Below are 14,350 nucleotides of genomic sequence, written 5' to 3'. Positions count from 1 at the left end.
TCAGTTTGAATACAGCTCGCAAGGTGTTAACCCCTCAGAGTCGACAATTCCTGAAGTAGCTAGGTCTACGAGTCAGAAATCAAAACTAAGGAAGAGAAAGAAGAGAAGAGGAGAAAGTTTTTCTTGTTTATTTTGTGTCGCTGTTATGAGAAAAATGGAGGAGATTCTCAGTATTCCAGCATCAGTGAATTTTGATGAATGCATAGCTAATTATGAGATTCACAGTCATTAACCATATGCATCCTCATCGTTTAACAATAGTGATGAAATTCGTATTATTGTACAAAATCAAGATTTATATGTGTCAATACCAATTAAGTGGAATGGTTAGTGTAATATCTGATAATAATAAAATCAAATTAATGAAATTTATCGAGAAAGATCCACTAATTTCTATGAGTTTTCGATTGTGGGAAATGTTTGAAAATCCTTTAATTCCGTCAAGTACAAGAGTCATGTGGCAAATAAAATCGTCAACACAATTAGAGAAACCTCGATATGTAATTGTTGGATTCCAAACAGAAAGAAAAGATAAACGTGGAAAGTGTGCCTTTTATTTCGATCACTGCGACATTACAAATGTAAAACTGTTTTTGAATTCACAATCATGTCCTTATGGAAATTTAAATTTAAATTTTAATCAAAATCAATATTCTATACTTTATGATATGTATGCGAATTTTCAATCTTCTTACTATGGAAGAGATTCTGAACCCATATTGAAGCTTGAAACTTTTAAATCATTGGCTCCTCTAATTGTTATTGATTGTTCAAATCAAAATGAGTTTCTAAAGCAAACTTCAGTTGATGTACGTTTCGAATTTGAATCTAGAAATAATATACCTGCTGAAACAACTGCTTATTGTCTCATCATACATGATCGCATTGTACAGTATAAACCAATCAGCGGTATAGTTAAAAGATGTAAATCAGTGGAGGGGGTAAAATGAAAGTAGTGGGAGGTTGAACTGAGAGGTATATAACACCACTGGATGTCTGGAGATGTATCTTACGATGAACTGCGTACTATTATACAAGAAACATTACGAGGTGCAAAAACTATCTACACGAAAGGTGTTGAAAAAAGCAGTGGTTAGAAAAATATTCGTTAAATGTACAAAATTTAGAAGATATAGACCGTCCAGCGTTTAAAAATATTAAAACTGAATCATTGTTAACTACATGTACGCATCATATTACACAAACTAACCATTGTGCTGTAAACATTGTTATGATTCTTCAAATTTGGTTTCTGAATGTATCGAATGAATTGAGAAATTTTTCAGATGGCGTCGATGAAGTGGATTGTACTTATACTACTTTAAAATCTTTTTATGAAAATTATGAATCTTATGTATAATAAATTTTAAATACTTTATCTGAATAAATTAATTTATTAGTTTTTTAAAAATAAAAAAACGCCTATTTATGACTTGAACAATTTTATATTACAATTATTTTTTTTATTTTATAGTCTAATAATTTTTTTTCTTAATATTACTTATATTCAAATTCGATTTCATTAAACTTTCCGCCGATATATTTTAATTGTAATTCTTGAGATTGCGCCGCTTCTTTAATCATTGTGAATGATGCAGGTTCAGCTTCGAACAGCTTCGCGAACCTTGCTGGGAAGAAAGAGTTGAATGTAGCATCTAGTTCTGCTACAATCCTACCTCCGAATTTTGTCTGCACCCTCTTTATTTTAGTTACAGTATATAAAGCATTTGGAGTCAACTCAGCAAGCGGTTTTTGTAAATCTATGATTTCTTTTTATATCTGTAAGCAGAAGTAAATGGACACGCAAGTTGATAAAAAGAGAGAGAGGGGGAGTCCGTATGCAGCTCATCATATACTCTAAACCCCACTCTGGTTGTCAAGAGGGTGGAAAGTGGGAGGGTAGCTAAAAAAGAAATAAGCAAATGAGTGGGTGGTAGTAGGTGACCAAGTGGGAGGAAGGTGGGTAGAATTTTTAAAAAATGCATATGCAAAGGGGTGAAAAATTTAAAAATTCCCGCGAGCAACAGCGCCATCTTGCGACAACAGACGGTAACACCGAACTATGGTGGAAAGTGGGAGGGTAGCTAAAAAAGAAATAAGAATAAGTATATGGTAAAATAGTTACATACCATGGAAAATAAAATCGGCATGCAAATTAGTGGGTGGAAAGTTGGAGGGAGGCTTAAAAAGACATGAGTGGGTGGTAGAGGTTAACCAAGTGGGAGGAATGTGGGTGGGATTCTCTATTTTAATTCTACTGCTGCGAGTGCTGAAGGTCTGATGCTGCTGATACTGGAAGCTGTAACAGAATGACTTTCCTTGCTACAAGAATCGCCTGAGGTACATGTAGCCTCCACCATTCACAACATCCCACCACTGAACTCCATCCCCACTTGACGCATGGACTACCAACGGGCCTGGTGACCGTACGCGCTCATCTGCCGCGCACCTTTCACTTTTGAGTCATCCACTGTGCACCACCTATAGCCACCCACAGTCCCGCGCGGTATCTCGTGAACCCTTTGTTCCTCGACGTTCTAATTATGATTTTTGAATTTTTAAGACCGTATATGTTTATACATAGGGAAGACATATGCAAATTAGGGGGGTGGTGGATGACCAAGAGGGTGGTAAGGGAGGTGACCAAACGAGTTAAAAATTTCCGCGAGCAACTGCGCAAATTAGGGGGTGGTAGGAAGCCAAGAGGGGTGGAAAGTGGGTGGTAATATTTAAAAAAGACATATGCAATTAAGGGGTTAAACCACTCTAGAGCGTCAAAAAAAGGCCTAACTTTAGAAATTTTTTTCAAGAAAAGTTTAAATGTACTGAAAAATATGTTTACATATCTTTATTAGGTACACTTTAAAGAGAAAAAAAATATACTTCATTATTTATTTTTTTTTAAATATCAAATTTACAGGTACGTGATAGGAACCCTTTCTAAGAGGAATCACGTCGCGGCCGGAAAGGTTTTAGCTCCAATTTTCATCCTAGAACAAAAAACAAATTTCTTTCTATTTTTACATCTTAAAAGCTAGAGAAAGACGTAGGGGATTTTTTTTCAATTGATTTTTGCAAAAATGGCGAACATTTTAAGGAAAAACCGAGTTTTTTACTTAAAAAATTGACACTAAATTGTTTATAACAAAAAAAATATGCAACATAAAAAAAAATCCGTACGTCTTTCTCTAGATAATGTTATTGAGAAGCTACAGTTTAATTTTTAAGTAAATCGGTTGAGATTTGTAAAAGTTATGTTTCCGGCCAGCACAAAAAATGTAGTTTTGAGAAAAACGAGTTTAAAGTTTTACTTACGACTTTTTGGATATACCTTCAATCTGCAATGCCTGCGCCGTATAATTGACCTTCCAAATTAAAAAGTGTTTCGACTTATAATTGATATTGTTTCTTATTCTATACACCCTTAGGCACCTTTTAAAGCAAAAAAAATTTTTTTGATTTTTTGAAAATTCTAGAGTGGTTTAACCCCTTAAGAGGCGTGGTGGGTGACCAAGAGGGTGGTAAGGGAGGTGACCAAACGGGTTGAAAATTTCAAAAATTCCCGCGAGCAACAGCGCCATCTCGCGACAACGGTCGGTAACATCCACTAAGGGTAAAGTAGAGTTACCATATGTCGGTAAGATAGATACCTACATTACCTGTGTTTTAGAACTGGCACAGCCCTACTACTAATTGTAAAAATATATTTTGAATAAAAGCAATAACTAAATTATACGCTACGCGGAGAATTACCCATAAATTCATTACTGCTCGCTCAAAAATATCAAAGCTAGAAGTCATGAAGAAAATCCTTACTGAGTTTGGCTTTTTTGTTTTGGAAAAACGTCAACAATAATTTTACTTACAGGTGCTATAAGTGATTTAGCCATGAATAAATATTTGTTGCACCTTTAACTGAAATCATTATAGACGTTTTTCCGAAGCAAAAAAGGCAAACACAGTAACGGTTTTCTTCATGACTTCTAGCTTTTGAAATTTTTGAGCGAGCAGTATTGAAATTAAACAATGTTATTAACAAACATTGAGTATTATTTCTGACACTTTTAAATTTAATACTGGACAACTTCAGAATGAATTGATTTATGATTAGAAATCGAATTGATTAATATTCAACTGTTTCAAAGTAAAAAAAGTACTATAAAAAGTTAAAAATACACAAAAATCGACTTTATTCGTAAATCCCTCTACCCATTTTTTTCATCTTAGGTTGAAACTACTCACAAAGTAATGTGGAATTAGTATCTGAAGAGAGCCGAGATGGGACAGTATTTTTGGGTTAAAGTTAGTCCAAGCCCATCCTTCTCAGACACACGACAAAAGCCGTCATTTTGTTACAACGATCAAGTCAGAACTAAATATAATATTGGAAAAGATCATCTCTGCTGAAATATGGAGTCAATATACTTTTAAAGGTAAACATGTCAAATAACCACATGGTATTTATTGTGAATTTAATCTCTTAATAAGATGAAAATAAGTTTTATTAAGAAAACAAATATCTTCTTTCTTATTAAGAGTAAAATCATTACTTAAAATATGTATCATTTCAAAAATATAACGTTTTTCATAATTTGGATCCATAAAAATGTCACCGAAAAAAGGTGAAATAGGTGAACCAATCGGAGTGCCATCAATTGGTTTATAAAATTTTTTATTAAAAATGAAGAACGTATTATTAAAAAGAAACTTTGTACATTTTACAATTTCAGAGGATGCTATTTTACAATTAGTGAGTGATGCACATCTACGCTCAAAACCATCATTAACCAATGTTTACCTTTAAAAGTATATTGACTCCATATTTCAACAGAGATAATCTTTTCCAATATTATATTCAGTTTTGACTTTATCGTTGTAACGAAATGAAAGCTTTCGTTGTGTGCTTTTGTTTTATGCGTTTTTTAATTTATTTTAACTTTTCGTTTATTTATAAAAAATTTTTAACCTCTGGGAGTCGATTATGTAATTTGATATGACTTTGACGTCAAAGTCAAATTTATTTTTTGATTGCAATACGTCAAATTGCTATCAAAAAATAAATTTGAATTCGACGTTAAATTGAAATAAAAAATTAAATTTTAATTTAACGTCTAAGTTAAATAAAACAATGAATTTGTTGAATTAAATTTGACATTGACGTTTAAATGAATTTGATTTTGACGTCAAATCAAATTACATAATCGACACCCTGGCTAGTTGCTATATTAACTATATTTTAATATTCAAGTATTACACTATTAATTTTATTTATTTATTTATTTATTATATTTTGTTAATTTTTGTGTTTTTAAATAAATTAGCCTGAGGAGGATGGTAAACCACACCATCAAAACGTCGCAACTTTAAAAAATTACATAAACTTGTTTTATGTTTCCTTCCTTCCTGTTGAACGACTCTACTACTTTACAAATTATATATTTAAAAAGGAATTCTATTTTTCATTTTAAAGTTAAACGAGTTGCCACTTTGAAACATAATCAAAGGTTCGTCTTTCCAAATATTGACAATTTCTGAAAGCATTCAATGCTGACTGGTTTGACTAAAATTATTTTGTTACCTGCGAGAAATTTGTTTAATTTACTTACCTAAAAGTCCACCATATATCGAAACACATTACGTTTAGCCAGAAAAAACTAGCTATGAATGAAAAGTACATCATGTAAGCTGAAACAAAAATATTACAATTTTAAATTATTTAAATTGCCATGATATTTGTTTATTAAAAAAATATTATATAGAATAAAAGTACCTTTATTAACAAACAAATTATAAAATAAAAGAATTAATAAATGGATCAATTTAAGGGGACTTAATTCTGGTTTAGAATTGACAAAAAAGACACGTTTTAAAACTTTTATTTTAAGAAAAGTATTAAAGAAATTGCAAAAATTCTTTTTGGACATTGTTGCATATTATATGGAGAAAATTTTTAAAAAATGTTTGAATGTATTTAGTTCAATTTCGTTGCTGTAGCTGGCGTCTTCCAAAAGGCACCTTTTTGGTGCACTTGATTCTTGCTGGATTCCGGACAACCAGTAATATATAAATTCAAAATTCAAACGAGAATCTCTTCATAAAGGTCCTTACTGATCCCTACTAGGATCCTTCGAAAAATCATATAGGAAATTAAGACATGATTTGAAGTGGGATTCGATGTAAATTTTTATAAACGTATTCTTAGGTCCTACATATAGGATCTCATGTAAGAATCCATCATTAGGAATTCATGTGGGATGTCATGTGTGAATTTCACTGTTTTAATTATCCATCTAAGATACCAAGTAGGAAACTATATGAGAAATTATACAGGAAATTATATGAGAAATTCCAATATAGATGTACATCATCATAGTTTCACTCTTACGCCGACAGAAGGTGTCTTGCAAAGCACAAATTTTTTTTCTTTTCAGATTGTTAAAGATGAATTTAGAAAATTAGTTTTTATCAATAAAATATTGATATTTTCAAAAACTCTAAAAGATTTTGATTCTTTAACACACGTTGACCTTCGTACAACTAGATTGTATAGGTAGTGGAACCCCTCCTTACCTCACTATTATTCAGTGAGTTGGTTGAGATTCCATATTAATAGAACAATTGGTTTAGGAATATTTGAAAGAATAGATTAAACAAATATTTAAATAGTTGTATGTAAATATATATTGTGTAAGAAACCCAAATGTTACAATCGTACAGTATTTTGTATTCAAATACGATTTTAACGTGTAGAATGTAATGCATGTGTAAGAATGTTGTGTGTGAAATTTATTAAGAGTCTATTGACTCTTTTGTATATTTACCTCTGGAATTCCTCAGAATTGTATCTTTAAATATACTCGACGTAACTAAATTCAAATATTAAATCAATTCTCCAATTTATTATAGTTATTCAATATTCTCTTTATCTCAATCAATTATGTTAAACAATCTCAAAACTCAATACAAAATATAAACTTTATTTTTCAATTACTCAATCTCAATTCAAAACTAAGTGATCTCAAAAACTCAATTGTATACTCTTTAATCAAACTCAAAATTAAATTCTCTTTATTCAAAACTTCAATTATTCACTCTTTGAAATACTCAAAACTAAATACTCTTAAATCAAATCTCAAACTCAAAAATAAATACTCTTTTGTCCAATAATCTCAACTCAAAAATCACAACTTAAATCTCAAAACTCAAAACAAAACTCTAAATGGAAACAACCTCGAAGTAGAGGTTTGTATCAAAAAGTCTCTCACTCAGAGACTCGAACTCCAAACTCTCAAAACTCCAAGCTCCAACCTGAGTTCTCTCTCTTTACTCTCCCAAACTGACACTAAACTTCTTGTGTCCAATGATTTTATTAAGCTAATTTTTGGAGGGAAAAAATATATTTTATTTAACAATTTTATTTTTGTCAATGTTCTTTATTGCAACCTTGCAATATTGTGGTAGTGTTCCAGTTCATTTTGAATGGACATACCTTGGATGCAGTAATCTTTATTTCTTATATTGAATTAACTCACTTAGTTTCTCAATTTTATCATGAAAATTAAATAGGTCTTCTTTAAAATTTAGGTTATTAATTGAATGTTAATATTTAATATATAATTATTTGGACATCTACAAGAGATTCTAAAGGCATTTCTTATGATGTTTATAATGTGTTATTTTTTTCTGCATTTCATAATGTTCCCTTTTTAAGTATTGTATTAATGAATTATTAATAATATTAATAATTTATTAATAAGACGTTACGAAATTCATATGTAACACAGATGAACTGCAGTAATATTATTTAATTTTTAATTAAATAATTTTTCATTTTTATAAACTGCCGTCTGCCAACTGAAAATTCCTATATGAGATCCTATATTGTTTCTTTTATATAATTCCATGTGAAATCTTAGATAGATATTTCAGAATTTACATGAAATCCTATATGATTTCTTATGTTCAAATCAATCATATATATGATCCCACGTAAGGATTTTTAATATGATTTCATGTCAGATTTTTTGTAATAATTTTTTATTCAAGAATCGAAAAAAGATTTGATGTATGATTTGATATAGGAGAATTTCTGGTTAAGGATTGAGCATTGAATTATTGTAGGTTTTTTTATGAGAAAACACGAAGGAAATTGACATAAGAAATTGAAGGAAAAAATGTGACGAGAAAAAATTGTAGAATTTCACATATACAGAAAAAACCTGAACTCAAAATGAATAGCATACGCTACTCATTTTGATGTGGAGCAAAAATGAGTCAGGTTGGTGGCGCTTCTGTCTATGTCGTTGAAATTGACTCATTTTGAACTGCAGCAAAAATGAGACTAGGTTTTTTCAGTGTAGTAATTTACATAATTTATTATCTAAGAATACGTTTATAAGAATTTACATCGAATCTTACTTCAAATCATGTCTGAATTTCCTATATGATTTTTCATAAGATCCTATATAGTTTCTTACATGACATAGGATTTTATGTGGATTTTAATATATGAATTTATGTGAGATCCTATATAAAATCCTACATTGATACATACATACACTGTAAAAAATTTTGGGAATTATCACCAACTTTTTTTGGTGAATATTTCATATTTTTGAGGAAAATGTTTTCCCCAAAAAAATAAGTGATTATTTTCCTAAATTTTGGTGAAAATTTCCTAAAATTCTAATGTATATATTTTCCCTAAAAAGAGTTGGTGAAAATTTCTCAAAATTCCATTGAATATATTTTTCCCCAAAAACAAGTGGTGAATATTCCTCAATTTTTTTGAAATCCTTCTTCAAAAAAGTTAAACTTTAAACTTACTTAAGTTACAAAAAGTTATTTGTAACTTGTAATATAATTTATTCATTTCATAGATAAGTTAATTATAACTTAACTAAATAAGTATTTTTAAGTAGACAAAAATTTATATTTCTAAAGAATTAAATTAAATTTTTATCAATATTTGTTTAACAGATCTTATTTTATTTATTATATAACATAAGTCACAACTATTTTCAACGTTTGTTTCCTTTTTTAGGGTTCCGTACCCGAAGGGGGAATCCTATTAATGAGACTAGTGAAGCAAGGCATGTACCCCCCCCCCCCTAGCGGCCATACGAATTTATCTAGAGGGCTGAAATTTGGTATATATATGTAATTTGGCGTGTAGATTACAGGAAAAATATAGCGAATCTCATAGGAATTGATTATCATAGCGTTGTCAAGGAAAAACCATGAATTTTTACGAAAAATCCCTGAAAATGACTATGTACCCCCCCTCTGGTTGCCACATCTTTTTACATAGAGAGCTCAAATTTGGTACACTTATGTATTTTTACGTGAAAATTACAGGAAAAATATAGCGAACATGATTCGGATCAATTTACATAGCGTTGTCAAGGAAAAATCAAAAATTTTGAAAAAAAAGCGTTTAATCCACCTAGCGCACACACTATTTGACCAAGACAGTTCATATTTGGTATACTTACGTATTTTTGCGTGTAGATTACAGGAAAAATATAGCGAGCACGATTGGAGTTGATGATCATATTGTTTTTAAGGAAAACTCATATTTTTAGAAAAAATCATGGATTTTTCGAATAAAAAAAGAAGAAAATTTTATCTTAAGGAATTCAAATTTATACATTTTTACGTATTTTTACGTGTAGATTACAAAAAAAATATAGCGAGAACGATTAGAGTTGATTATCATAGAGTTTTTAAGAAAAAACTGTTAATTTTTGATAAAAATCATGAATTTTCTTCAAAAAACAAAGAAAATATTATCTAATGGGCTTCAAACTTATACATTTTTATGTATTTTTACGTATAGATTACAAAAAAATATAGTGAGCATGATTGGAGTTGATAATCATAGCGTTTTTAAGGAAAAACTGATAATTTTCGTTATATGTGACTATGTGTCTATCTATGTGTTTTTATGCTCACATTACAGGAAAAATTAAGCAAAATTGGAATTTTTCCACATGCCTTCACACTTTAATCCCTTAAATTTTAGGTTTAACGGTACGGAACCCTCGGTTTTAATGCGAGTGTAACTCGCACTTGTCCGATTTTTTAAAGTTACAAAGCATTTTTACATACAGTGGACTCCGCTTATAACGAACTTCAAGGGACCATTGAAATTTGTTCGTTATAAACGAAGTTGAATTTAAGATTAGAAAATACGTGGTAATAAATATAAGTATATAATTAAAATTTTTATAATATTGTTTTATGTATTTAGTCATTAGTTGGTTAAGATACTAAGATACATATCATCAATTAATTTATCAAAATAGTTATTATTATAACAATTTAGTAATTCAGGAACTTGTTTGCCTATTAAGATAAGGAAGAATCGAAGATTGTCTTTTATTAATATTATAGTTTCTCAAATGATAATCGTTGACAATATTTTTTACTTTTACATAATGTTCAAAAAAATGATCCTCTATGTCATTTGTTTCGAAAAATGTAGACAATGTTTGCAAAGCGGACAGCGCTTGAATACTTGAAACATGTTGAACACAAGATTTTCCCTTTTTCTAATTCTTTTAAAATATCAATTTTATCACTTACAGATAAAATAGTTCTTTTTCTTGAAATCTCCATTTGGCAATAGACAATGTTAGTACGAGGGAAAATTGAAACAGACTGCCCAATAAAGTAAATAAATTTGATATGTTCGTTATAACCGACTTTATTTGGCAACAATGTTTACAATGTTTGCTCGTTATAACCGAATTGCTCGCTATATCCATCTCGCTATAAACGATGCTTCTTACGTTTAATTAACATTGAAACCAACCAAGTATCAAAAATTTGTTCGTTATAACCGACCTCTCGTTATATCCGGACTCGTTATAAGCGAATTCTACTGTAGTTTCATCTTATATATTGAAATTATCATTTTATTTTCATGAGCCTCCGTGGCGTAGTTAGTAGAGGGTTAGACTTCTAAATCAACTATTAAAAATAATTTCAATTCTTCCTCATTATGCATTATCTTGCTTGTGATTGGTTGACACGCTCTCTAAATTTGAATCAGTGGAATTTCACTGGTGAACCAGTTATAAGTATACCACTGGTTTCATTCAGTGAAAATTTCACTGGAAACTAGTGTATTTTTACTGATTGACAGTGAAAATCTCACTGATTGAATCAGTAGCCCAAAATGTTCGAAAAATTGAAATTCTAAATTTTGATATTTAAAACGTATTACCATGTTTGATATAAAAAGGTGCATCTTTTTTCCTTTTACTTTTTTTCATATGACAAATACCTTGGATATTAAATGTAAAAAACTGAAAAAAAATTTTCATAAAATTTATTAAATTTTTAAACTTAAATCGTCATATATTTGACAAATGTTAATGAAATCACTTTTTATTTCGTATACACACTTATTAGGGTACATTGAAGACGACAGCATAATAAAAAAATTAAAGAATTATTTATTTTTTAAAAATAATTAATTATAAATAGTGAACGGTCGGTAATCGCGTTTTCTAACATTTGATGAAAAAAGTCTGTGGGGAACTTTAAAATAAAAAAAAAACTTCTAGTGAGACATTTGTTTATCATAATATAAGGAAGTTTTCTGGAAATTTTCAATTCGATTCATTTACAAGTTTTGAAAATATAAGTGTTTTTCCCAAAAGCCGCGACGCGCCAGCGAAACGCCACACGGGGCGAATCATTTACAGTCGCTTGCAAGAACGAATTATTAATACTTAACTTTTTGAATATAAAATAAAATAAGTTGAAATAGATAAATTAATATTATTTTTGTTTTATTATAAAATTGGAATTTTAAGAAGTATAACATTTAAAATAGTGGTATGTTTGTACTAATGTTGTGTTGTCCTTAAGCTGACCTTAAATGTAAACAAAAGTTTTTAACGTGCATTTTTCATTTTACGTATCGTTTTTATATATTATGATAAACAAATGTCTCACTGGAAGTTTTTTTAATTTTAAAGGTCCTCACCCTATTGAAAATCCCCACATGGGAAACCACATGGGATATTACATGCTATCCTATGTCAAAAACTATAAAAACCCCACTCCCATATAGGAAACCACACTGTAAAAAATTTTTTGGTTAAAATTTCCCAAAATTCTAGTGACGCAAATTTGCAGGGCATTTTGTGGAAAATTCCCTAAAATTTTCTGGGGAAACTTTTCCCTAAAATTTTAGGGAATATTCCACAAATATTAGTGAATTTTCCCAAAGATTAATATCAATAGTTTAAAAAATTGAAATAAAAATTTAAAAATTTGATTCATGTAGGATTTATATCTTACTTTTATTATTTATTGGTACCTATTGATGAAAATTTGTTTTCTTGAAAATTATCAAATATTATCATGAGGTCTCGAACGTAAGCGTCATTAGGAGAGATTTAGAAGTCTAACGCTCTACTAACTACGCCACGGAGGCTCATGAAAATAAAATGATAATTTCAATGTATAAGATGAAACTATGTAAACATGCTTTGTAACTTTAAAAAAAGGAAACAAACTTGTTTTTGGGGAAAAATATATTCATTGGAATTTTGAGAAATCTTTACCAACTTTTTTTAGGGAAAATATATACATTAGAATTTTCGGAAATCTTCACCAAAATTTAGGAAAATAATCACTTATTTTTTTGGGGAAAACGTTTTCCCCAAAAATATGAAATATTCACCAAAAAAAGTTGGTAATAATTCCCAAAATTTTTTGCAGTGGCATATGGTTTCCATCCCCATGGGAAATTGAGACAGGATTTGACAAAGGAAAAAATTCAAAACGTTTTCCCATGTCAAATCCCATGTCAAATACCAAGTGAAATCCTTCATCAATTTTTTGAAAAATTTTCCCATGACAAACCCCATGTCATTTCTCAAGTGAAATCCTTTATCATTTTTTTGAAAAATTTTCCCATGTCAAACCCCATGTGAAATCCTTTATCATTTTTTTGAAACATTTTCTCATGTCATTCCCTATTTAAAATCCTTTATCATTTTTTTGAAAAATTTTCTCATGTCAAACCTCATGTCATTTTCGAAGTCAAAAAAATGATAAAGAATTTCACATGGGGAATGACATGGGAAAATTTTTCAAAAAAATTATAATGGATTTTACATGGGGAATGTCATGGGAAATTTCAATACAGATGTAGATCATCATTATAGTTTCACAGTTACACCACCAGTTGGTGAATAGTATATTGCTTAACATGGGGAAGACAGACCCATTTACGGAGAGGGCGAATGTTTTTAGCACGAGTCGAGCACTGAGATGAACGAAGCCGTAGCCCAAACGCCGAAGGCGCGAGGGTGAAGGCTGAGTGATATAATATAATAATATATAATATTAATATCAATAATAATATTAATAATATTTTTTAGTAATATTTTTCATCACACATGCACGATTTAGTCAGTTTTACGCCCCACCGAGCGAGCTTAAACTCCAGCTTTTCGAGCGGCGTGCGCGGGTGCGTTTAAATTAAAAATTTACACTCTAGGGAGTAAAAACGTGACGTCACACACATGAAACAAATCATTTAAACACACTTTTCAGTCTTTCGTTGTTGCTGTGCGCATGCTCCATACCGGCGCACGCATGTCAATGTTTTCTGTGAGACAGTACCTGCATGTCTGCTAGATATACTAATCGGGATGTCATTGGCACCGACTCAAAAACCTGAAGTTTAAACTCGCTGGACGGGGCACAAAACTGTCGAAATCGTGCATTCGTGATAAAAAATATGTTGCATGACATGGGGAAGGACCGATTTACGGAGAGGACTGAATTCACCTTTGGCTTCGTTCATCTCAGTGCTCGACTCGTGCTAAAAACATTCGCCTTCTCCGTAAATGGGTCTGTCTTCCCCATGTTAAGCAATATACAGTTTAGATCCGTCTGGAATACTATAAAAGCTGAGACTCTAACTCAGAAGTAAAGCAAACTTTTTTTTATTTTCAGATGAGTTGCAGTAATATTATTTGATATTTAATCAAATAATTACTATTTTTTGTAAACTGCCGCCTGCATAAAGCATCTAACTGAAAAATCCCGAATGAAATCCTATATCGTTTCCTATATGTAAATCCATGTGAAATCTTAAGTTGAAATTTCAGAATCTACATGAAATCTTATATGATTTGCTATGCTTAAATCCATTTGTTCTATCATGTGTAAGAATGCACATGAACAAATAAAGGATTTCACTTGGGAAATGACATAGGGTTTGTCAGGGGAAAATTTTTCAAAAACAAGTTGTAAATTCAGATGTTCATTACATGAACATTTTGCTTCCTCTTTACGATCAGCAAAAAAATTTGCCTCCTCG

At 30.4% G+C, this 14,350-nt stretch overlaps 2 protein-coding genes across 3 annotated transcripts in view; one reads left to right on the top strand and one right to left on the bottom strand.

The window, feature by feature from the left end:
* Nucleotides 1-14,350, bottom strand: part of LOC127287452 (G-protein coupled receptor Mth2-like) — an 81,705-nt gene that overhangs the window by 53,184 nt on the left and 14,171 nt on the right. For both annotated transcript variants that reach the window (XM_051314403.1, XM_051314395.1), the window contains one exon: nucleotides 5,607-5,685. In XM_051314403.1, coding sequence (XP_051170360.1) covers nucleotides 5,607-5,685 — 79 coding nt within the window. The remainder of the gene's footprint in view (nucleotides 1-5,606; nucleotides 5,686-14,350) is intronic.
* Nucleotides 1-14,350, top strand: part of LOC127287467 (beta carbonic anhydrase 1) — a 246,247-nt gene that overhangs the window by 219,602 nt on the left and 12,295 nt on the right. The window lies entirely within an intron of this gene.

This window comes from Leptopilina boulardi, unplaced genomic scaffold (assembly GCF_019393585.1).
Source record: "Leptopilina boulardi isolate dan_hultmark-lab unplaced genomic scaffold, ZJU_Lbou_2.1 LbouV2_122, whole genome shotgun sequence".
NCBI lineage: Eukaryota > Metazoa > Arthropoda > Insecta > Hymenoptera > Figitidae > Leptopilina > Leptopilina boulardi.
The sequence above is the reverse complement of the archived record's forward strand: the minus strand, read 5'-3'. Positions and strand labels throughout refer to the sequence as shown.